This window comes from Pseudonaja textilis, chromosome 6 (assembly GCF_049901715.1).
Source record: "Pseudonaja textilis isolate UNSWEBS1 chromosome 6, rPseTex1.2, whole genome shotgun sequence".
In the NCBI taxonomy this organism is placed as follows: Eukaryota; Metazoa; Chordata; class Lepidosauria; order Squamata; family Elapidae; genus Pseudonaja; species Pseudonaja textilis.
Window position 1 is genome coordinate 38,857,973 of NC_141995.1, and position 26,492 is coordinate 38,884,464.

The window sequence follows — 26,492 nt, forward strand, 5'->3', positions numbered from 1 at the left end:
AAAATATAAGACCGAGTCTTATTTTCAGGGAAACACAGGGTAACAAATATCAGCCATGGAAGCGTACACCAGTATTTTTCACCACAATTTTTAAAATTTCATGACAATTTAAAATTTACTTTAATTATAATTACCATGGTCAGTTTTAACATGATCATACAGTAAGCCAAGGATCATGACATACCAAGAAATGAAGGAAATCAAATTGCATGCTGCTTATTAACCTCCTCTTTACATAAGTGGGTAAACAAACTAGACAGCTTGGTATAACATACAAGCCCAGGATTATATTTATTGTGTCCAAACAAGCCAGAAATGTGTTTAAATCAAGGTTTAAAAATCTATCTTATTTGTGCACAGCAACTATACAAAGTTCAAACTAACCTCTCTTTGTCTTTTCTTCACTAACAAAGAATAGAAGGAAATGGGCTGCATTTACAGGCAAAATGCAAAAACCCACAGCGTATCCTGTAAGAACATGATCAGTGTGCAAAAAGGGCAGGGCAGATGGTGACACTTTTACAGTCATCACTCTCCATTTATCAAAAGTTGAACATTTATATGCAGTATAACATTTATATGCAATTCTTATCATTCTATAGTTTTCCAATTATTTTCTTTTTAAAAATATACTGTATACTAGAAGGCGAAATCATCTCAGTGTGGACTTTGCTATAAATGAATAGAATCCAGCTGCCACAGTGTACACCTTCTGAATTTAGCTAACTCCTTTGCACGTGTGTGGAAAAACATCTCTATCAACTATAAATGGCTTCAGTGCAGAAGCAATGAGAATAATATTTGCAGTAAGAAGTTCATAAGGTCTCAGCTATTATCCCCAAACTTGCCAATGATATATTGCACTCTGATGACTTCCTTCAGCTATTTAACATCAGGACTTGCTATTTTCATGCTGGTTGCAAATGAAGAACAACAGAGAGCTTGAAATAATATGAACTCTGTGAATTCTGTCACAGTGTGAAGGTTTTTCTGTATTACTGCCCACTAGACTAATTTTAAATTTAATTAAAATGTACATAGAACAGCTACTGAAAGAAAATGGCCCATTAGGGCACAACTCAGGCTCTCCAGTAAGTATAAAGGTTAAGATGAAGGAATAAATAAATGATAGAGGGAAGGTTTTTTTTTCTATACCTCTCTGTAAGTTCATCACTAGGTATGCTTTTCATAGATAGTTCCTCTTCCAGTCTCTTCCTTTCTGCTTCTAAATGCTTCAATTCATCTTGCGTGCGTTTACATGAGGTGACAAATTGAAGTTCTTTCAGAAGCTCTTCCTTTTCATTTATCAGCATCAACTTTTCCTTCTCAATTTCCAGTGCCCCAGGCCAAGCTTCACTTTTTAACTTAGAAAGTTCTATTTTTAAGTTTGCCATTCTAAAAGAGACAGACAGACACAAAGAACAGATAAACAAGAATTCCAGTAGGACAAAAACAAAGGATAAACCAAAAGGTCTCTTATCTCCTTGCCTTCTCCACTTTCAGTGACTCAATAATATAGTAGGACCTATATGTGTGAAGCCTAACAAGTGCAGGCTGAAATCATCCAGATAATTTCTAATCATTTTTCTGGTTATTTATTTAGCATTTTTACAATGCTAATGCAGAGTAGTTTGGCTGCCTGTTTACCAGCTTTGTTAAGTACACACCTGTGCACTTCTCAAGATGCAGCACAGGAGGTGAGCTAGCTTTGCACCAGAAAGAAAGACTAGTGGCTTTTCCTGAAGCACCATCCAAGGTCCTCTCCCTCCACTTTGCAAATGGGTGTCACAACCTGGTAGGTTCGGTGCCAGCAGGATTTTAACTGCTGCATGAAGTGCTGGCTTGTCTCTTCATTGAAGTGGTACCTATTTATCTATTTGCATATAACATGCTTTCGAACTGCTAGGTGGGCAGAAGCTGAGGCAAGTGATGGAAGTTCACTTCATCATGCAGTGAACCATCAGACTTGAACCACCAGAGCAGACACCATATCCAGTGTCATTAAGCCACTGAGCCATCACACCTCATTTTTCTAGCAAGTCAATATATAAAAATATTTTAAATAAATATACCATGTAGCATCCTGGATTCTGATGAAGTTTTTCACTATAGTATGCACAGTTGGTGGAGTAAAGGCCAGAGGATGAGATAGTGAGCAACTTTTTTCACATGAAGTGAATCAATCAAATTCATATCATTTATTATTTATTTGATTTTATATCACCTTTATTATTTTTATAAATAAAATACACAACGCTATGACGGGGGTGGTGGTTGAGAGATTGTGACTGGCCCAAAGTCATTCAGTGAGCTTTCATGTCTAAAGTGGGATTAGAACTAGACTAGAACTCCCAGCACCTTAACCAACACACCATACTAGATCTATAATCTGATCTAGTCCAGGGCTATCTTAGTTAATGATTAGGGACAGGAAAAATAAGAACCTTGATAAATTCCCAAGACTCGAGTGAAGTGCATTATTCACATGATGGTTGGTTTTATTACAAAGTGATTTTCCAATTGATAAGGTTTTTAACTGCAAGACAATGAAAACTTTTAATGAACAAAGGGTTCCATTTTATAATTACTATCACATGAAAATAGCAGCTGTCAGCCTTCTCTGACATTCATTTTATGGAATGTTCTCTTAAAGAGAATGTTTCAAATTCTTTCCAGCATAAAAGTACAAAATGTGTTGTTGGCATAGACTAAGCCAAAAATCTGATCCACTATTTCATGTACATAGTCCGTCCCACCCACCCCCTGCCAAAATGGTGAAATTTAACAAAAGATCATGAGTGCATCAGTACCCTTACTCATGGTTTATGTATTATACTGCTTCCCATATTACAGGAAATATATGGAGTTCTAATGTACCCATTAAGGCATTTATAATCCATTGATTAATCACTTTTAAAGCCATTTAAGTTGGTGTCTACTATATAGTAGTGATATCCTCAGCTCAGCCTTCTTATTTTGATTTCTTAAGTATCTAAGCGGCAGCTCTAAAAGCTATGTACAACGAACATGGAAAGAAATAAAATCATTCTGGTTTATTAAATGAAGGTCCATACTGATGGAACGCATCAGATTTATTTCATTTTTATCAATAGTTCATATCTAGCCAAGCTTGGTTAGAAATATCCCTGACTACAGTGACATGCAAGGTGGGATGGTGTCTCAATGGTTTTTTTTCTTCTTTAAAATGCTTACTTATCAGTAATTGTCACTGGCTGATCATCTCTCCAGCTACCAGAGCATGCCTCTTAGCTTCTTATATTGGATGACTTCCCTTTAATATTGTACTTGATCACTTAATTAAGTTTTTAAGTCTTCACTGATACTGCTTGTCAATTCCAAATGTTATTTTAATGGAAGATTTCTATGTATATTTGAACCATTTATATGTTTTGAATAGGATATTGAAGGCTTCCTGAAGCCTTTTAGAAACAAGATTCTCAATTTATTAATGTGATAAGAAAAAAAGATGGTGATCTGAAAGTATCATTTATGCTGTATCCTTTACATTATTGTACATGTAGATGTATCACCTTGTGTAGTGACCGTTCAAAGCTATGACAGCACAGAAAAAGCAATTTTAAACCAATCTCTGGATTGAAAACTCCTGTGATACCCCTGTGGTCACAAAATTGATATTCAGGCACTTTGCAAATGGCAGCCATCTATGACTGTTGCAGCATCCTATAGTCACATGATCACTATCCCACAATCACATGATCACCAGTAGAATCTATTGATTCTACTGAATCAGTAGAGGTGGTGGCAGTAGACAGTCAGTTTGGTATAGTGGTTAAGGTGCTGCCCTAAATCCTAGGAGACTCTAAGCCAGGGGTGTCCAACCTTGGCAACTTTAAGACTTGTGGACTTCAGCTCCCAGAATTCCTCAGCCTGCTGGCTGAGGAATTCTGGGAGTTGAAGTCCACAAGTCTTAAAGTTGCCAAGGTTGGACACCCCTGCTCTAAGCTGACTCAAGTGACTCTGGGCCAGTCACACTCTCTCAGCTCCATCCACCACACAGGATTGTTGTTGTGTGGAAAATAGAAGGAGGAAGGAGAATTATGCATGTTCACCGCTTTGAGTTATTTATAAAAGTGAGTCGGGGAGACTGAGCAAGAGTGGATTGGCAAGGGTGTATGAGGAAGCAGTGTGAATCAGGGAGGGCACAGACAGGTATAGCATGAACACAGAGGTGGTGAGGCAGAGTATGTGGGAGGGGATATTTATCCTAGTGATTTGCAACTTTCCCTGCCAACTTCCCAATTAATTTTCTCAGGAGGATGGCAGTGAAGGTTGCAAATAGCAATCATGTGTTTATGGAGTGCATCAATTGGTTATAAGTGTGAACTGGTTGCCAGGTGTCCCCAGATTGTGATCACATAACTGCAGGGTGCTGGGATGGCCAGAACTCTAAGGACTGGGGTAACCACATTTGTCCAGTGCTGTCGTAACTTCAGTCACTGAAAGCGTGATTGAAGATCTAGGACTTCCTATACAATTATGAATTCTAGTAACATTTTTTGTTGCTTTTTATCATTTCGGGTAACATTTTTATCATCATTTGCAATTTCTGTAGGTATCAATAAGAATTTCCATGTCATCTGATAAACAATTGGTATTTCTCTTTGAAATGCTCACTTTATTCAGATTGCCTTTGAATAAACTGTGGTATGTATTTTGCACCTTGGTTCTAATACTGAATTTGAGATTGCTATGTTACATTTTATGTCATTACAATTAAGATTATGTTCTTAAAGCCACTACTTTATATATCCTAATATTCCTACTACTACCTAAACATATAGGCAGTTCCGAAGTGTTAAGTGTTTGTTTTGCAAGTGAGGAAACTACTAGTAATAACCTGTTTCCCTGAATTTGCTGTTTAATTTGGTTCACATTCTTTTGCTTACAATTCTTTTGTTAGTGGAAACAAAATAGCTCCAAGTATTCACTAATAGTCCAATATACAAAAATAAATGATCCAATATACACAAATAAATGATCCTGATAAGAATATTAAACTATGTTTTCAATAGATGCATCCAGTAGATGTCACTGCAAGCATTATATTGGCTACATGGCTTTATAGACTCAAACAAAATGTATATTCTAACAAAGAAATAAACTCTTTCTTTACCTTCTTTTAGCTTCTTCATAGTGAAGACTCAATCTGACCTTTTCAGCTAAATTGGCCATGTTCTTTACACTGACCTGTTGAAAGAATCACCATCTCACAGCATATATCATTAAGGATACATGAAATAATTTGATTCATTTAGCTAAATGAGCTAAATAAATAGAAACACATTTCAAAACACTAATTGCTATTTGTCAGCTCAATGCCTAATTCAAATGTTTTCTAGAAGAATATATGTTCATTACTACTAAATAACCTTAGGATGTATTTTAACAGAAGAAGGTACAGTTCTATTAAGGCCAACTTTGAATCTCCATTTAATCCCAAGTTGTTGCTTAGCACTTTGAACTCAGAACTCAAGAGATCGATGAAGCTCAAAGGAGGACTTCAGTGAGACTGAAATTGTTAAAAACCACATTTAAGTATGGGCTGCTTCTAATAAAAGCCTAGTACAATCATTCCCAGAGCCTTTTATGATTCCACCTTAAGAAACAGACCAAAGTTCAGAAAACATATGTGAATATAAACTTATGGCAATCATTCCAGTCACTGAGAAATATTTTAAAGTGACTAAATTGGACTTTTTAAAATTGGACTTTGGGGTTTGATCATTGCTTTTTGGAGAAAAAATAAATAAGGTTCACTTATATTTATATACAACAATATTCACTGAATACATGTCATTTTGGATAAGACCTATTTGACATAATGTGTTAGATGACTTCAAAAATGAATTCATATTACATTAAAATGTTTTTGGAATGTGATACTAATAAGCTCTAAGAAAACTTGGGAGGGTAGAGGGAGATGTGGTTAGACTGAATCTCACATTGTTAATCTAAATTTAGGATATCAGGAAGCCTAGAAGGGGAGAGGAGGAGAAGGCAGGGAGGGGAGGGAAGATGTCCAGTGAAATTCTTGATTTAAATAAATAATAGAAGATGATGTATTCCATAGTATATTAAAGATATAGATTCTTGCGAATACAAAAAAAATTGCAAGTTTTTAATATGACTGTTGTAGCTACTTTGCCAAATTAAAACCAACTTGGATCAGAATTAATATTCTAGAATAAAATGTACATCTGAGAAAAACACAAGGAAAAAAATTGCAAATAGAAAATTATATTCCAATTCTGCTTATTAATGATAACAACATAGATACTATTTGTAGATAAACCATATTCCAAATATCCCATCTAGAAAATGTGATACCATCCCTCAGGGGTGGGATTCACCCAGTGTTACGACCAGTTCGGTGGTTACATTTTGATATTTTGACTAACATTTGACTCAGATCTCTTCAAGAGTGTTCCATAGCTATTTTTTTCATCCCCTCCTTTAGATACTAGGAAAAACATACATCACCAGAAATGTCTGTCTGAGACCCTGCATCCAAAGTTTGCTTGGAGAGAGACTGTTGGGAATGTGCTAGGCTGCATCTCAAGTCTGATTTTGATTGGGCAACAGTTTGACCAAGAAGAAATCTTTCTTTCAACTTTGCAAGGCTCTGGGGAACAACAATAACAAATCACTGCAGATTTTGTTATTAAAAAAGAACAACACACACCAAGAAATCCATAGGCAAGAGAGAGGCAGAATAATATTTAGTAAGGAATATCTTATAATTGTTCATCAACATTTACCGTATCTATTTTGAAAGACAACTTGGTGCATGAATTTTCCTCTCTGTCTCTCAAACAAGATATTTAAAAAGACATGGTGAGAAACTTTGGTTAACTATGGCAATATTATCTTGCAATGGTTTCCAAAGTCTGGAAATGAAAATGGCAATCATTTTACAAGACCAAAAGATCTGCTCATAACTCTCTAACCAATAAAGCAACCCAGTCAAAATACCCCCACCCTACCAAACCTATGGGAGATTCTAAAATAGACATATCCAGTTTCCAAGATCCAGTTCTGTAATTTAATCTCTCCTTTTTGTCTTTTCTACAAATTTAGTAAGACCTTAGAAACTACCTCTCTTACTTATGATGGATGTTAGTGTTAGGACCTAATGTATCCTTATTCCCAAAAGACCACCACTATCAATGCTGAATAAAAATAATATCAAAATACCTTCATTAAATCTTGCTTTTCTTTTTCACCAGAGCTTATAGCTTTTTGGATAGACTTCAATTCATTCATAATAGCTTTGGCTTCACTTAACTCATATCCATTCTGGCCTCCAGACATTTTTTGGTCAATTCTGTAAAATAGTACATTGATAGTAACTCTTAAAAAAAGTGTTGTTACTGGCATTTAGAAGGTTATTCTACAGAGGAAAAGAGAAACAGGCAATTTCTAATAATATTATCTTCCCTAAAGAGAGACTATTTTCAATCAAAATATAGGAGCATCAGAGAGTACTTTAATCTTAGTAATACCATATTTCCAAATTCTATCCCTACTAATAGATAGGTGGGAATAGAGATCTTTGGCAAACAGACAGCACAAAGCTTCAAATCATCTGGAAATTAAATCTATATTCTTATATGTACCTCCCTAGGAAAAAGCCTTTTTAATCCCAGTGAATTTTGCTTCTAAGGAAATAACAATAAAGTTCATAGTGTGTATATATCTAAATTGGTCAAATGCCTAAGTTGCAATATAGATACAGTATCAACTTTCTTCCCTTAAACGAAGAAAAGATCTGTCATTATTCACAGATTTGTCTTCTTGGGATTCACTTACATTAAATACCTGATATTTTATAATTAAAACAATATTATGAAGTCAAAATTTACCAAGGAAGTATGAACAAATATAAATGTCCAATCTCCTTTTCCTACTTTTACTTTTCTATAGACTGAAAAGCTTTGTCACACATCTGAATCAGATTCCATTTTCATCCAAATATTACAGCAATGTATGTACATACACACATGCACACACACACATACACCCCTACATCCACATCTTCCTAAAATATATTCTACATTGTAAAATAGGCAAATGGAGGTTATTGAAATTAGAAATAATTATAATCCAGGAATGTGATTTTTTATTTGTTAGACCAATTTATAACACATACCAGTAATCTAGGATTTTTTAAACTTATCATTTCTTGGCCTGCTTCCCACAAAATACTAAACCATACTGAGTAACTTGAACTAAAGTCTCCTCCCAAAATTAAATGCTAGTATTACTGCCTAAATTAGACTTTAGTATCTCTAGTGTAACATATCTTTTTCAAAGAATGAAAGCAAAAAAGAATTATGAAGTGTTTTACATATTACTGATCAATTATTTTAAAGTATTCATCTGCATCTATAACATTAACTCCCAGGGAGACAATTTTATAAAATAATTGGAATTTTAAAAGATCGATTTTTAAAATTTACAATAAACATGTCTATTCATAACCAAAATGGATCTAATAAAAACCTAATCTCAATCACTATACTAAAAAGTAGAATGAAAGCAAGAAAAACAGCAGTCCAATAGAAACAACTAAAATTATGTGCTTCAATAAAATAAATAATAAAAAGAAAACAGCATCAATAAAGAAATGTCAGGTGTGAAAGACCAGGTTCACATGTGAAGGTTCAATTTAACTGTTTTACTGCTAAAAGCCCATGTATATGAATCTTCTCAACTAATGATATAATTGGTTAGAGTTAGATAAGGGTCAATGGTAGTGAAGGGGTGGTGGTTAGACTTAGTTCATTTGTGACTACATAGGGTTTCTAGGCTGATTCCTCTTTTCACTCCTGCCCCTGGTTCTGTTACTCCTTTTCCTACATCACCCTCCCCTTCAAAAATAGTCTCCCCTTCTTCCATGGCATCATTCTGCATTCCCCTGGACATGTTCACAGAGGCTGGTTAATCCTTTCAATACAGAATCCTCACATGGTGAAGTGGGGGAGCCGGCAGCTTGGTCAGTCATGGCTTTTTAGGAAAATGGTGGGAAATGGTGAAACTGCTGAATCAAGTCGAGAGGCATAGACATACCTGACATTGTCCCTGGTTCATTCAGATTCTGAGGACCTTTTCCAATGGATCAGATATTGTGTGCTTTTGTCCCTTTCCCTAGAATCCCAGATTTCTTATAGTTGATGTTCCTTTTCTACTTTCACAATTACAGATGGTGAGAATGGGTGCTGGGAGTGTAAGGTGCTAGGGCAGGAGTAGGGAAACTTGGCTCTTTTATCACTTACGGACTTCAACTCCCAGAATTCCTGAGTGAGCTATAAAAAGTTCCTCACCCCTGGCCTACTGGTTTTTCAGTTGTGGGGGAAATCAATTTTTGACTTGAATGGGACTGTTTAATATACAAATATAGGACATATATTTCCTTCATTATACAAATTAAACAGTCCCATTCAAGTCAAAAATTGATTTCCCCCACAACTGAAAAACCAGTAGGCCAGGGGTGAGGAACTTTTTATAGCTCACTCGGGAATTCTGGGAGTTGAAGTCTATAAGTGATAAAAGAGCCAAGTTTCCCTACCTCTGTGCTAGGGGATTTATCTTTGACCAACAAGGATCAGTGAAAAACTGGATGCACTTTCATGGAGGGTGGTATCTGCAAATTAACTGCTTCAGGGCTGATCTACTGGATGATTTTGAAGGGTCCCAGAAATTTAGCATCCAGTTTTTTAGATGGTCCTGTTCAGACAAAAAAATTGATAGAGAGCCAGACTTGGCTTCTTCAGCTCTCAGCGGCCCTTCCTGTCAATGGACGTCTGCATATTTCTTTATGACTGCTTCAACTTGTTCTAGCTGCAGTTTCAACAGTGGTTGGGCAGCCAGCTGCTCTTGCAAAAATCCACAACTCTAGGATGGACTCTTCCTTGGGTTCTCTGGTAGAATAGGATGTGTGCCATATAAGGCTTGAAAATGGGCCATAGCAATTGATGTGTGGAGACAGTTATTATATGAAAATTCTGGCAACAGCAGTAATGAGGACCAGTTATCTTGGCTTTAGCTGCAGTAATATCTTAAATATTGCTGCAAGAGTTGGTTTGTTTTCTCTGCCTTGCACTTTGCCATTCATTCCAGAGTGATGGGCTGAAGACAAGATAACCTGAACATTCAAAAGTGGGAACTGTGCCCTCCAAAATCTGGAAGAGCTGATTTCCTCTAGTGAAGACTATGCCTCTATATCAATAGATGTGATTGAAAAATTGCTGAGCAGTTTCCTTGGCAAGCAATCCCTTACAAGGAATGAAGTGAGCCATTTTTGTGGAAAAAAAATCCACTATGACTGGGTTGGCTGTTTAGCTGTGGACTGAGGGTAAATCAACAGTAGTCAAAGTGGGTTGGACGTAGTTCATTTGTGGCTACATAGTGATTTTAGGATGATCCTTCTTTTCACTTCTCCCTCAGCCTCTGCTTGTCCTTCTTCTACAAGAAGGAATGGTTTTCTTTTTTCCAATATAATCTAGCATTCTTGCTTGCCAAGTTATATTTTCAAGGAAAAGATTCACAAACAGTTTAAAACTTGAAAGACCTTACATATAATCTTAGAGGAGTTTTGCACTGAAAATAAAATCTTTTCTTGACTTTATTATGGGCTTCCAATTAAAAAAATAATTACTCAAGAATTTGCTTAGAACAAAATTATCCACATAATTTGACATGTGTTAAATTTCATTAAAGAAAAGAGCCTCTGCGCTGTAATGCAGGAAATAGAGATGACTATTTGTTGTATAAACAAGAGATTAAAATATTATCAGTTAAATACATATATGGTGGAGATTAGTTTACTATCCCAAATTAAAGAAAAGAAGGGAAAACTAGTCCAAAGCTTGTAACATTAAACTAGAATTTAACATTACGTTAAGCATGATCTATACCTGGATTCTATTTAAATATGCTATTGACAGCAGAGTATTTACTTCCTAATCATGTTTGATTTTTGCTGCATTATCATCCAAACTGGATTAACTGAACATAAAAACAAGTGATACGAATCAGACGTTTTTCAGCATGCTGCAGTCCTATTGCTACAAAGTATTACATTTTAACTTGCAACTACTTTTATAACAGATATGGCAGAAATGAATAAAGGGTCTTTCCAGTATAAAATGTATCCTGACTCCCTGCTTTCAATAAATAGAATTAGTGCTAGTCATAAACTGACAGCCACAATTTTCATAACAAATGTTCATTGTTTATTTGTTGTACGCTGCTGAATGTTCCCCAAACTTGCTTTGGTTTCCTAATGAAATTACTTGCGAGCAAATTGGTTTTCAAATAACATTTCATTTTACATTAATATAAAACAACCAGTGTGTTGGAGTAACTTTAATTTTAATAGAAAAAGAAATTCTAAAGCTGTAAGTATACTTATGCTTTAAAAGAAAAAGCAAACTGGGAACAAAGAAGTACCAGTGTTTTTTATTATCTCCAGCGTTCATTTAAAAATTAAAAGTCTTGGTTGTGAATTGTTCAAACTTTAATTCTATTTAATTTCATATTTTAAGATAATTTGGAATAATAGTTTACCAGAAGATTTAAATTCTTAACCATTTACAAAAAATAAAAAAGGAACACTTGCAAGAAATCTGCTCAACTTTCTTTTAAGTACATTTATTTAGTACTGGGTATTCTGTAATATGCCACGGGAGTTAATATAGCTGCTATTTATTTGCCACCCAGCCAATTTAGATGATTGACTTTTCCTTTTGGGCAGGGCAGTCTTCAAATAGATATTCGTATTATGCTTGTCTAAACTTTGCCAAATACAAGTAGAGTGAACAGGCACTTAGGGAATGCAAAGATCAGTGAAGCAAAAAGAACATGGGATTTCTCCAATTTCTGATTTATTTCAGCCCCATCTTTCCTGTTTCAACCTTCTCACTGAAGCTTGTCCTTTTCCATGACAGTTAAATATTCAGTAAAGGTCTAATTATACTTAAAGGGCGCATGGTGCCAAAAAACCAGCCTGCAATACTGCTTCTCCTGTCTTTTTTGGCTGCTTTTTTGCTTTTCTCCATCACACAAGTGGCAGACAGGGACCTATTCAATTCTTTCACTTTTTACACCTTTTAAATAGCTTTCTGCTTTTCTTCCTTAGTAACAGGGCATTCTAAAGATGGTTAGATTTTCCATAAGCAATTGGATGTAGATTTTTCTCACCTATTTCAAGGGAAATAATTATTCTTTGATTTACTTCTAACCAATGGGATGAATTATTTAAGTCAATTTCAATTATTTTCTTTATACTCACTGTTGCAATGTTTCATAGCCTTGCTCCTTATATAATAATTCTTGCTTCATCTGCAAGAGTTCCCTCTTCAGTTTTTTAACCTTGTATGTAAAAATAAAAGTTTAAGACACTGCTTTTAAGTGTAAAATAGTTTAGAATAATTAGCACCTTTAAACATGAACAATAAATAATACCTGGTATCTTGAATTGTCCTTGTTCCTGCTTTTTAAATACTACTACCATACATGTAAGACCACATGAAATTGACTTTGTCACATGATATTCTGTGGAAAAAATATTTTTCTTTCAAGTTCCTGCTGACTTAATTCAACATCATCTGATTCATAATATTAAAATGATGGTCAAATGTTCCACAACTATAGATGGTATCATAGGGCAGGAAATTTCTTCCCTTTAACTCAGGGGTGTCCAATCTTAGCAATTTTAAGACTTATGGACTTCAAATCCTAGAATTCTGGAATTTGAAGCCCACCACTCTTAAAGTTGCCAAGGACACCCCTGCTTTAAATCCGTTCCTGTGACTACACCTGTCCTGTAGAAAAACATTCTCGCTGCCAAAATATGGGTGCTCCAATCCTTTTATTTTCCCAGGTGTTTGGTTCGAGAGGCTAGGTGAGTTCTCCTAGTGATGTCAGTTTTGTTGTTGTTGTTGTTTTCAGTGTTGTTGTTTTAAAAAGGAAATGAAGGATTGTATTCTGTAATAGTGGCTTTAATCTTTGTACACTGCACAGAGTCACTGCTGTGAGATGGCTAGCTTTATAAATCATACAAATGAATAAATAAACCCTTCTTAACTAAATCTTCAAAACTATTCTCTCTGCAGAAATTTTTCTTCCACAAAAGAAGACTGACAGCAACAACTGACTCTAAATGGAAAAAGGAGGAAATCCTTTAAATAGGAAAAAACAATTATTTTGTATTTCAACATGGAGAACAAAAATAAGAGGTCCAAAAAGAACAACAACTATTTATGAGATGATTGGATGTATGTACTAAAATTGTGAGGGAATTATTTTGAATCCTGCCCCACAATACTGTATATGTACATTTTGGTTTAGAGACATTCTACGAAACATATTGTATCTTAAAACACTAGTTATGTCAAAGATTTAAATATTTAGTCAATCAGTAGTCCAGCATTTTTTTATTGCTATTTTCAATCACATTCAAATTCATTTACTAAGGGTGCTAGCAGTCAGCAATTCCAAAACAGATAGCTACATATATAACTAATGTTCTTATTAAGTTCTAATAAACATGATGAGTGGGTCAAAGGAAATACTTTTATAGGTCAGTGCTTTCTCCAGCAGACATACATAAATTGGATATGAACTCTGTCTCTAGATTTGCCTATTAGTGTTCAGAATTCATTTCTACAGAAAAAAGGACTGTTACCGCTCTGGATATGCTAATGCTTACTAATATTGTGAAAATTAACTATTCATAAATAATTAATTAGTCTGAAAATAATTCTTCATATATTTGTACCACTGTTCAGCTCTGAATGCTGGCATAACTTGTGTTTCAATAAAGTCAGCACCACTACCTCATCTAAATAAACCATTGTTAGCATTTGCTGAACACTAAGGGTGTTCATGACAAGCATCTGGTATGAGAGATATGCTGGATTAAAAGATGTATCTTTATTTGGATAACATCATTTACCAAGAAATTCATATTCGCTTGCTAGGTTAACTTGTCAATGCCTATGTGTCTAAGCAAGCTATTCTTATTCAAAAGAGGACTTATCCTCAACATAGCCATAGGGAGATGGCTCAAGAGAAAAAAAGCACAAATAAGATTAGGGGAGGACTCCTGACAGGCATCAGTGTGTGGGGAGAGGAAAGGAGTTTGCAGGGAAATAGAATCTATACAAAGAAAAAAAAAATCCAAATGGGCACACTTGACAATGTTCATTTCAAAACAGATATCTTTGGTTTAATATTATCTCCATACGTTGATCATGAACAAGTCCTAAAGCAAATATTACTTTTAAAATTATTAGCGCTACAAATGTCCACAAAAATATAGGCTTGTATATGTAGACTATTAGAAAACAATTTAGTTGAGTTATTGGGAGATTTCAAAGCATTCTTACCCTTAATCTTGTAGTGGAGATTTCTGCTTTCAGGATATCAGGATCATATTTTGTGCTGGAAGAGGAGCTTGAGAAAACTTATTAGGGGAATAAGGGGAAAAAGACAATGAACCATTTTATATTTCAATTCCCTAAAATATTCAAAACAGCAGTTCAACATAATTATAAAAGGCAAAATGAAAGATTTGTTACGATATTACAATGAAAATTACAAAATGTAAGGAGCAATTATTCAACAAAGTATTTTCACTTTTATCATTTGGATAGGATTATTTATTTAATTCCTTTATTTAGTCATTTTCTGTAAGAGCTATTAGTGATGTATGCATCTATTTTTGTTCCCATAAAGCAGCCCTTGAAGTAGGATGAACTGAGAGAAGCAAATAGGCTCAGATTAATTCAGTGACAACTACAGTTGAAGGTAGCCTTGAATTTAGGTGTATCTTTCCGAATTTAGCATTAACCAAAACAATACACTCTCACTGATGCATTTAATCCAACTTCATTTTCAGATGGCTTGCTTGTTCATGGGAAGCCATTAACAGAATAAATAATTACTTCTGCAAGTACAAGAGATATTTATAGCACAGGAATGGAGATTTGTTTAGAATTATGGTGCTGAATCAGGATTAACTTACATATGATTCTAAATCTTCACTATATTCATGAACTTGAGTGAACTCAGGCACAAAGAGCCCAAATCCATCCTCCTGATCCTATTCATTTTTTTCAAGGAGAAAAGGGTATGTTACTGTCCCACTCTACAGTAGTTCTCCTTGTCATATGAAGTTTGATAACATGTAAGATAAAGTGAGAAGTGCTGGTCTCCACTTGTCATATGGTATACTGGAATTCTTCTGGAAAAATGTGCAAAAATGCTGAAGTCTTTCTGGGTAAACTAGATAAGTATCGTATCTAAATGTACAGCTTTGCCAGTCACTGCCACCTGGTATTTTCCCACATGCTTATACATGTTCTAGCTAAGGTGGCTATAGAAACTTAATTGTATGGCACTTTTCTACTTTTAAGAAGACCCAGAAGAGCTAAGATAGATTTACCCTTAAAGATCCTTTAGCTTGGGCACTTTTAACATGCATTCTGACTGATAAGAATTTGGAAGATTCTCATTTAAGGATCTCATTTAAGGACCACAGCCAGAGTGTTATGCCAAAGAATCAGATTTGGCTGAGGGTCCCTTTAATGCCCTGTAATGTCCACTAATTCAATATATAAAACCAACAGAGTCTATACTATAGTGTTTATAGTATAAGGGTTTTAGGACTCTTCCTTAGCAAACCTTTGTATACAAGTAGTCAACTTACAACCATATGATAATGACAGTTCAAAGTTACAAAAGTGGTGAAAAAATGGACTTAGGACCTGTTCCCGACTTACATCTGTTGTACTGTGCTTGTAGTCACATGATCAAAATTCAGGCACTGGGCAGCCCGCCCATATTTACAATTGCAGGGGTACTAAACTACAGTACCCCACCTGCCTCTCTCTTGTACCCTGCCTTGCAACTGGGATTGCCATTGTAAATCATTGTGGTTATGTGGCATCTTGCTTTACAACTGCATCACTTTGTGAAGGAAACCCAGTCCCAGTTGTGATTGCAACTGTATAATGTCTCCTGTTAATTCACTATTATCCTGAATCTAGCCTGCACTGGATATCTGTTTCTCCAATCAAACATTCTTAAAATTGCAGACTTTGACATTACATTAGATTGCAATCTCAGAATAGATTTCTGGAGGTCTGTTTTCCAGAGCTGGCCAAGACCAACTTTTTTAATCGGCATTATTTCTGCCCCAATATCTGATCTCAGATCTGGATGCTTCCAACCTTTCAACTATATGGTGAAATAATTGCTTGTACAGGTAATCCTCAATTTACAACCGGTGTTTAATTACCATTCCCAGTCATGATAGTCTTAGGAAAGGTGTTTTATGGTCCATAAAACACTTTTAGCTATTGTAAAACCTTGTGCCAGGCACACCCCCATCACATGACCACATTTTGGGTGCTTGGCAATCTGCTTGCATTTACAACTGGTTGCCAGGCGTCCTTGCAATCACATGATCACCATTTGCAATCTTCTCTTCCAGTTTTCCCCAAAAGTAAATAGGGAAGCGGAGGAAATATTGGATTTGAGACCTGTTCCCACAGTGAATGAAGAGATTCCCCTCCATGCAGGGAAAAATGTTAGCAAATGACAACATTTTGCCCATCCAGAGGAGAAAACTCAAGCGACTACCAGCATTTCTGTAAAGACCAGTTGCAGTTTTTCCTGGATCAGGATTCCGTGCCCTTAGTCATACAGATCCCAATCATCTCACAGTTGGACTATTGCAATGCGCTCTATATGGGATACTCTTGAAGAGTATTCAGAAGTAAGAATGCAGCAGTGTGGGCAATTGTGGGTTTTCAAGAATGCTCTATATAACACCATTGCTCTGTGAGCTGTATTGGTTCCTTGTCTGCTTCTGGATGCAATTCAAGATGTTGGTAATCATCTTTAAAGCCGTTCATGGTATGGGACCAGGCTACTTGAGGGACCATCTCATTCCACTGGGATTGGTCTACTCCACCTAGTGCTGGCAGAGAAGGCATGCTGTGAGCCCCATTGGCCCAATTATACTGGCTGGTGGGGTCAAGAGAAGGGCCTTCTCTGTCATTACACCTGCCCTCTGGGACATCTTGCCTTCTGGAGTGAGATTGGCTCCAATTGCCCTGACCATATATAACAGCCTAAAGACCTGACTCTGCCAGTTAGCTGGGGGCTCCAACGGTGAGCATCACAGTGGATGTCATTGATTAAAATCAGATCTTACCTCCCCACCATCCTGCTTCCACCACCCCCCCCTTTTAATTGCACTGCAGTGTTTGATTTTTTTGTACTAACTTAATTTTTATCTCTTATGATTGTAAGCTGTCCAGAGTTACCTTAAGGTAAGATGGGCAGCCAATAAATTTTACAAATAATAAATCAATAAACAGATTTCTGCCCTTTCAGATGAAAAAATGCAGCTAACACCAGCATTTTGAGCATTTCACAATAATGGCATTTGCTGGCAGTTTTGCCAGATTTGAGGTCCATTCTTCCAGCGTACCAAAGGATTTCCCCTCCTTGGTTTACCGTGCAGTTAAAATCCCTTGGTGTGCTGGAGGAATACGCCTCAAATCTGGTGAAAACACTACTGAATTGCCATAATTCTTGTGATTGTGATTTCCAATGGAGCAGAGACCATGGGGAAGAGATAGAAGGCTTCCTGGGTGTGGTGGGACTCCACTTAACAACTGCAACTAGGAAAGCAGGGAATACAGTCATTAAGTAAAACAGTAATGTAGCATCTCACTTAATGACCATTTTGCTCAATGACTAGTATTATGGACTCAGTTGTGGTTGTAATTGGAGGACTACCTGTATGTGTTTCATACAGGTAAAGAAACGTTCAAATTCTCTGTAAAACCGAACTAGTTAGTAAATGAGAAGCCTCTGATTTCATTTACCCTTCCAGAATCAGGTGCTGCAGCTCCCAGGACTGGGATAGTTTAACTAGGGCTGGCCACAATTGTTTCTTGAAGATCAGCAAGATCTTTGGAATCGAGAAATGAAAGTTAAAAAAATATGAAAAGAGAGAGATAGTATATTTCACATATCATACATATGTATTTGATACATACGACTTGTATAAGAGCTTGATTTTTCCTTGTAAACATCATTCAGCCGTACATATTCACCCAAGGCAAGAGCCAGCCTCTGCTCTTTCACATGGAAAAGTTCTTTCTTAGTGCTAAGTGCATCTTGAGCTACAGTAAGGTAATCTTTTAACATTTTTTCTTGTTCTTGTCGCCATTGCTTTCTTGGATCTTCTATCTGTGTAGTTTCTGTAAAGGTACAACAAGAAAATCTTCCACTCAGTTTAGCACTTTAAATCTATTAGTGTCTTAAATCTAAAGAGAGAGAGAGAGAGAGAGAGAGAGAGAGAGAGAGAGAGAGAGACCAGGCAATAACTAATGCTTTTTAAAGAATTTGTTGATTCTGATTATGTATAAATGGCTTTATTTCTTGGTCCCCATTTCTTTTCTTTGTTTCATTTATTAGAATCATATTTAGGAAAATGAAAGCAGACTTTAATAGAGAAAATAAAAATGCCATCATTCAACTATACTGGACAAGTATGTGAATTTGTGTAGATAAATAGTCTGTTTATCTTTTGCAAAACTATTTCTCAAGAGTTCATTCAGACTGGAGTCTATATAAGTCAAATCTATATCAATCCAAAATGCATTTTAAGCACTGGGCATAAGCTTGTGTATAATAGTTGTTTGCCCAAGCAGTTTGAAAGGATCAGAAAGGAGGGACAACTCTATAATCAATCCAGCAACTTTTATTTTGTAATAAGGTCAAAGCTGCAGGAAATCTAGTGTGTGTCTGCACCTCATTTGCTTCCTATCTCTACTACTGGAAATGAAAATTCCCATGAGGAATGAGGTGCTTCTGATGCCCAGACTGCCTGTCTGAAACTAGGGCCAGTTCTGCTTAAATCTTGAGGGAAAAAAGCCTCAGCAGCTCCATCGGGACACCAAGCTGATGAGTTGAGCCTAGTTCTGCCTCTCCAGCCCTGGATAGAGTTTGTGGGGTGGCCTGAAAATTACCAGATTGAGGAGACAGTTGGCTCCGCCCATCCATTTGTTCCAGGATTTTGGCAAATTGCCACCCCAAGGTCTCATGCCTCCTTTTTTTGGCCTTAAGCTGAGTTTTTGAGGCCTTCTTGGTAGCGAAGGCTTTGGCCTTAATTCTGGCTGGCGCCTGTCACTTAGTTGAATGGGGCTTTGCATGTCATTTTCGCTTGGGCGGCCCCTGAGAAGTTTTGAAGCAGTAGGCCTCATTGTGGCCTGAGAGTTCTGACAAGGCCTGGGTGTCCTCCATTTTCCTAACTGCCTGTCAATGTAGGTGCCGGAAACAGCCTATCAATTCTTTCTTTCTGGTTAGGTAGGCCAGGCGAGCGGGATCACCACTGTGAGGCCGTAAATACACTGAGGGGTTAAGGCCTGAGATTTTTAAGTGGACGAAACTTCCTCAGGAACAGCTGAGAGGTGCTGCGATAAAGTGCCTGGCAAACAGCTGATTGGCGCTAGAAATCAGCTGATTGGCACTAGAAGCCCTCACTACTGCTGCGCAAAGTCCTGGGCCGGCATGTGAAACCTCAGCACGAGCCGAGTCTCTTACACCGGTACTCACTGTCCACGGTTGTCTTTCTGGCGCTGCTGGAGAATTGATCCCCGCTCTCCGCAATGGTGCAGGCTCCACCGGGAGCAGCTGATGGTTAATTTAAAGTCTTTAGTTGATCAGTTTTTGTTCACTCGTTAAACTAGAGCTCTAGAGACACATCCTTCCCCGATGGCATGGCAACAGAGGCAAGTCTTATCAGCTTGGCAGATTCAGCCCTATAAGGAAGGAGGAAGAGTTTTGCCTAACCTAACCTGGACTCTTGCAGCAGTGTGGCGGAGAATGTTGCCTCCCTTATTGTTTTATTTTATTTTTATTTATTTATTTGGATTTGTCAATCACTTATAAGATAATAGGTATAAGTATATACATAGTTATGAATACATGAAATGGGTACATATAAGAAAAATAAAAGAAACAATAGGACAGGGATGGTAAGCACGTTGGTATGCTTATGCACGCCTCCTACAGACCTCTTAGGAAAGGGGTGAGGTCAATAGTAGACAGTCTAAGGTTACAGTTTTTGGGGTTTGGGGAAGAAACTACAGAGTCAGGTAGAGTATTCCAGACATTGACCAATCTTTTGCTGAAGTCATATTTCCTGCAATCAAGTTTGGTGCAATTAACTTTGAGTTTGTAACTATTGTTTGCTCTTGTATTGTTATAGTTGAAGCTGAAGTATTCATTGACAGGTAGGACATTGCAATGTATAATTTTATATACCATACTTAGATCAGACCGAAGATGGCATAATTCAAGGTTTTCTAGGTCTAGAATTTCAAGTCTGGTGGCATAAGGTATTCTACAACGAGTAGAGGAGTGGAGAACTCTTCTTGTGAAATATTTCTGGACTTTCTCAACTGTGCTAATATCAGATACGTAATGTGGGTTCCAGACTGATGAGCTGTATTTGAGTATTGGTCTAGCAAATGTTTTATATGCTCTAGTTAGTAGTGTGATATTACCAGAGAAAAAGCTATGTAGGATTAGGTTAACAACTCTTAATGCCTTTTTGGCTATGTAGTTACAGTGGGCTCTTGCACTTAGATCATTAGAGATGAGTATTCCAAGGTCCTTTACAGAGCTTGGATCATCAACAGGGTCTTGACTATTCAGCTTGTATTTTATTTTCTTATTTTTTTTTTTTGCCAATATGTAAGACAGCGCATTTATTTGTTGAGATTTGAAGTTGCCATTTCTTTGACCATTCTGATACATAGTCAAGATCTTTTTGAAGGGTAGCAATATTGTCTGTGGTATTGAACAGCTTTACATCATCAGCGAAGAGAACACAGTTGCTCTTAATATGATCAGAGGTCATATTTATGTTGAATAAAACAACAGCAGAAAACAACAGAAGAATTCAGAAGCTGCACTGAAAATTTCAAGATTAGAACACCATGTATTTAATGAAGAAAAGTTTTAGTAAATTTTAAACACTGCATTATAAATATTGCATTCTTAGATTAAAAATTAATACCAGCTTGTTCAATGTAAACTTAGATTCCGAAGTAATACACAAAGACCTATACAATACAGATTTTGTCTTTATTAGTAAATTATGAGAAATACACAACAGTGTTTCAGTGGGCTTCCCCTAACTCTGTTAATCTTTTTTTTTTACTTTAACTCCTGGGGAATTTCAGAGAAAGATTCAGATTTCTAACAGATTTCAGTCAATGAGTTAGTTCAATTTCAGCTGATGAAAAGCATTATAGCATATACCTCTTAGGAGATATTTTACATTTTCACAACTCTCAAGAAGGAATTAATCTAAGCTACTGATTTAAGTTCTTCTTACCCAATAACATTAGTTACATATCCCCCACCAAGACACTTTTCTCTACTTTTGACTACTTAAATTATCCAGAGCAAACAGTAATTCAAATATGTACAATAGTCTTTAAACTATGTTTGGTTAGCTTCTGCTGTAGCAGAGAAAGGTCCCTGGTGGTAAAAATTGCCAATAATGCTTGATAGTTCCAGACACTTAATCTTTCTAGTGTGACATTCTGATGTGAATTCAAGAGGCAAATGAAAATAAGACAACAGTTCTAAAGAGAGTGAGGGTAATAATCAGAATGTCTTTTCTTTGTCAATGCTAATAAAATATATTTTAGATGTGCACATTTCTGTGGAAAAGTTCCTTCAAAATTCAAAGAAATAGAGAAAAAAGCACTTGCATTTTTACAGGTTCATAAAAGAAAAGTAAGTCAACTCAATTTTCTAATGTTGACTCCTGTGAAATCAAGTGTTCTTCTCTATTATAGTGGGGAGTGCGGCATGTGCAGTCATGTCAAAATGAAAGTACACCCTCTTTGAGTCCTACAGTTTTACATATCAGGACATAGTAAAAATCACCTGGTCCTTAGCAGTTCTTAAAATTAGTTAAAAATAATCTCAGTTGAACAACAACACGTGACAAATATACTTTCATTTTCACATGAAAGGTTGGTAAACTTTTATTAAGGGCTTTGACCAATACGTAAAATAGCCTGGTCTCTTTACTGCTCTTGACATAACAATGAATCCAGATGACAAGTCTGAATTAGTATCAGAGCCTAATACAGTTTAACTCATCCTGCTGCAAATTGTTTTTATAACTTAAAAAAAATAGTTCCACATATCTCTTGTCATATCTAGTTTAGGGGTAAAACCCGACTGCCCAAGACTAATAATAAAAAAAAAAGAAAAAGATTGCAAATGTATCCTCCTATTTATCCTACTCCACTGTCTCATAGGATTCCAGCCCTTTTTAACCTAACTCTGAACTTATTGGGAATGAGCATAGTGTAAAGAGTGGTTAGAACGTATCCCACTATAGTTGGAGAATTCCAGCTTCACAAAGTTCATTGGAAATATTTGGAACATGCTGCCATGAGAATAAAAATCAAACTATGCAGCTATGTGGCCTTAAGCATTCTGGAATAAAGATAAACAGAAATATTATTATTCTTCCACTGCAATTCATTCCTCTGTCAGAGTCTTAGTAGAATTATTCTGATATTGCAAAAAGAAATGATGGGAGTTAAACTTTGAAAGATAGGTTCTATGGCAAATAGGGTCTCCGTCTCTAGAATTTTGTTATATACTCTTGAGATTTTTAGCTGCTCCCTTAGAATCTTCTGATTAAGCAATTAAATATGAGATGTCAAGTTAGAGCTTGGGCTACTAGGTCAATCTATCAATTCTTTATTTCAGCATAAAAACAAGCAAAACAAAGCAAAATAGAAACAATTTAGAAACCACACCATACAGAGAGCATCAATTTTGTTCACTTTTTATTTGTGGATATGATATACAGCGAGTTTGGTGAGGTGGTTAAGGCATTAGTTTAGAAAGTGGGAGGCTGTGTGTTTGAATCCTGCCTGAGGGAGAAAGCCACCTGAGTGATCTTGAGAGAGTGACCAGTCACTATCACAAAGCCCTAGGAAGCAGGCAATGATGACCCACTTCTGAAAAATCTTACCCTAAAATCTGAAGCAATTTATCCAGGCACTCACTAGGAGTCAACACTGATTTGAAGGTACAAATATAGTGTATCTATATATATAATATATAGACAATAATATACTATTGTTAACAAAAGGGACCTAGAAATTTTGCTCAGTTAGTTAGTTTACTTTATTGTCATTGCACCTTGTACAACGAAATCAAACACCATCTTCAGTGCACATCATGACCATGAAAATAAACACAAACACACATCCTTCACACTCCACACATTGAACCGAAAACCCGCAACACCACACCAACACTGCACTATACAGTAGAATTCAAAAGAGCTACTGCCCTGGGATAGAAGCTGTTTTTCATCCTATTTGTGCTTGTTTTTAATATTCTGTACCATCTGCCAGATGGTAATAGTTCAAAAAAAGGGTGCCCAGGATGAGATGGATCTTTGAGAATATTTTGAACTTTCTTAGGGCAGCGGGGGTTATAAAGCTCTTCCAAATTAGAATAACCTACAAGATGAGAGTAAAATTATAGTGTTGTTTAAAACAGCAATTTTGTCAGTAATCAAAATTACATGTCAAAAGTCTGGAAAATATACTCAGATGAGGCCAGCTCTGTCTAGTTTTAATAGCTATAGGGCACATTTTAGCAATATCCAATAAATACAGTCTTATTTGTCTGAAAGGAGGATGGTAAATGAAACAAAGCTGAATTTCTGATAGTAGATGTAATATAAAAATACACAAGCAGTAGATTCAATATCACCTGTGCCACAAGGGCACATCTGATTAGTGTAGATTATTTTTATACAGTATATACTTTCTACTATAGTAGATGGCAGAGCATTAAATTAGAGACTTTCTTAGCTTGGAAACTGTGATAGAATTTAAATAACCCACAGGTCTGAGTGAAGAAGAACAACTACTTCAGAAAATATTTTTGAGTACTGTATTTGAGAAAGTTCTAGTTGTTTTTCTGTGTCTAACACAGTGTATGTACATTATGTATCTTTTAAATTTCATGTTCTAGGAAAAGAAGAGCTTCTCTGGACTATCCACAGAAGTATCATTTCTCAAGGAGATATTTCCTCCATTTAGTACTGAAATTATTTGCTATTGTCAAAGGTGTCAAGTCTAATTCTGAGTAGTTACTATGGAGCTCAACCGAGCTATAGGAACTGACAGCACATTTTGGTAAAGAATAAATTTAAAGCGGCAGGAATGGATAAGAAACTTTTTAAACATAGTAGAAAGTTTTGATTTTGGGACATTATAGATTACATAGTTTGAGTGAGCACTTCTCTCACCAAAGGCCTGAAAAACAATTCTATTATATTTAAAAATCTTTTGTTTGCTCATTTTTGTGACTGCTGAATGGCTAGTGGATTCTGGGATGTTTAACGAATAGTAAGACTTTTGTTTTTCATAATGACTAATTCTCTGCCCTTCAAGAAATGGTGAGGGATCTCAAAATGCATTTTAGCTCAACTGAGGTCTGATACAGAAGAATGACATCACTGGTACACATATATGCCTTTGAGCTAACATTGGGGAAAAGGTCAACCAAAGAATCTATATAAACTTTGAATAATAATGGTGCCAGTATGCATTGCAATCCCAGGCTCACTCCCCTTATTTTAGCAACCTGCTTTAGTTAAATGCCCTTGTGGAATAAAATTAATTTTTAACATAGAATTTTTAGTATTATCAGGAATAATAGGGGATTAGAGTTGACCAATTTGTCCCATAATCTAGTTCACAATACTGAATCAAAGGTGAATCTAAAGTTAATAAAAGCAGCATATAGAGCAGATCCTGCTTGAGCCGTATACTCCTCTCCCAGATGTTATGACAGCAGGATATACAGGAAATGATGAGCTCTAAAGCCAATCTGTTCCCCAGCGAGGATTTGTTGTTTCCAAACAAACCATCAATTTTGCATTTACTGTATTTGCATTTACTGTACAGTTTGCTGATTGATAATTATCTGATAAGTCTCTTTCCTCCTCTTTATAAATAGAGATCATAAGAGCTGTGCCCCCAACCTTTTAGAACCATTGTAGTCTAATCAATAAAACAGAAAAGAAAGACTAGTACTAAAGTCCATTAATCTCAGTTATGGATATTTTTGGCTGTTAGGTAATCATTACCAGGCATCTTTTCTGGTTTAAGTTAGTTAACTAAATTTTTTGATTGATTTAATTTGATTTCTCCTTGTGCATTAAAGGTACTAAATTGTGCCTCTCAAATTTCAGCTGGAAGGTAAAAGTGGGGCACCTTGTGTCTATCCACTAAACATTCTGGGAAGGAAACCCAAACCTAGAATTTTAGAAGAATTCTAAACAAAACAGGATATATATTTTTCCTATATCTTTTCAAGCTAATTGTGCCTATATATGGAAAATAAGTTTGTTTAATAGACGCAAACACGAAGTAGCAAATGGGATTTATAACAAATCAATAGTCAAACAGTCAGTGAACCGATGTATTTGCTGTGATTCTACTTTAAGAGCCGCACTAACTGTAATGGAAAATAATCTTACAAGAGAAAACCATATCTGAACACATTTCAGGTAATTGCCCAGTAGGTTTAAGTTGAGATTGCTCAATATGTGGCCCAAACTGCAAGAATAACCTGCAGAGTCCTAAAATGTGGCCCACAGCAACACTGTCCTTGTGATTGCTGGACAAGGACAAAGCACTTTCAAGGCAAGTGGTAGGGATGGCGATTCAGTACTAACTGACTCAAAATCAAGCATTATATTTATTTCCACCTCTCTGTGAGATCTCATACAGTCACAACACTTGTCTCTGAATGTGAAGAAAACAGAATCAGATATGGCCATCCAAAATCTGAAACCCTGGCAAGGAACTCTTTGAAATAAATACATACTGGGATAGGAAAAAAAATAAGGATCTTTACAAGAACCATTTCTAAAGCACATTTTCTAAAGATGATTTTCATTCTGCAGCTGTTCAGAGAAACAGCATGGCCAACAGGTATATGAATTAAGGCTATATGGAAGAATTTCAGCCTTGTGGAGATTTTGCAGGCCATCCATTCCTAACAGCAGGCTAATGTACTTCTATATCCATGAAGCAGCAGGATGAATGCCAGTTCTGCCTGCATTAAAGAAAAAGGTTTCACTTCCACTTCAAGATAGCTAACTCAAAGCTGAATATGACACACTGTGAGCATCTGCAGAACGTTTCCCGCAACCTTGCTTTCCTTCAGATAAAAGCAATTGAGATGGGTCAGACATAATTCAGGTTTCCTTAGGTAGCGGAGCAGTTAGCACTCTGGTTATGCGACAGCAGAATTGCTATTACTAGGAACACTTTAAGACTAACAGTGATAACAGAAATATC

General features: G+C 36.2%; 1 protein-coding gene across 2 annotated transcripts in view; it reads right to left on the reverse strand.

The window, feature by feature from the left end:
- The window catches only part of WWC2 (WW and C2 domain containing 2), a 144,318-nt gene that overhangs the window by 61,201 nt on the left and 56,625 nt on the right, over positions 1–26,492 (reverse strand). For both annotated transcript variants that reach the window (XM_026699665.2, XM_087936353.1), the window contains exons 3-9: positions 18,120–18,323; positions 14,433–14,509; positions 12,335–12,414; positions 7,237–7,366; positions 6,518–6,664; positions 5,156–5,229; positions 1,156–1,395 (exon numbers count right to left, since the gene is read on the reverse strand). In XM_026699665.2, the coding sequence (XP_026555450.1) occupies positions 1,156–1,395; positions 5,156–5,229; positions 6,518–6,664; positions 7,237–7,366; positions 12,335–12,414; positions 14,433–14,509; positions 18,120–18,323 (952 nt within the window). The remainder of the gene's footprint in view (positions 1–1,155; positions 1,396–5,155; positions 5,230–6,517; positions 6,665–7,236; positions 7,367–12,334; positions 12,415–14,432; positions 14,510–18,119; positions 18,324–26,492) is intronic.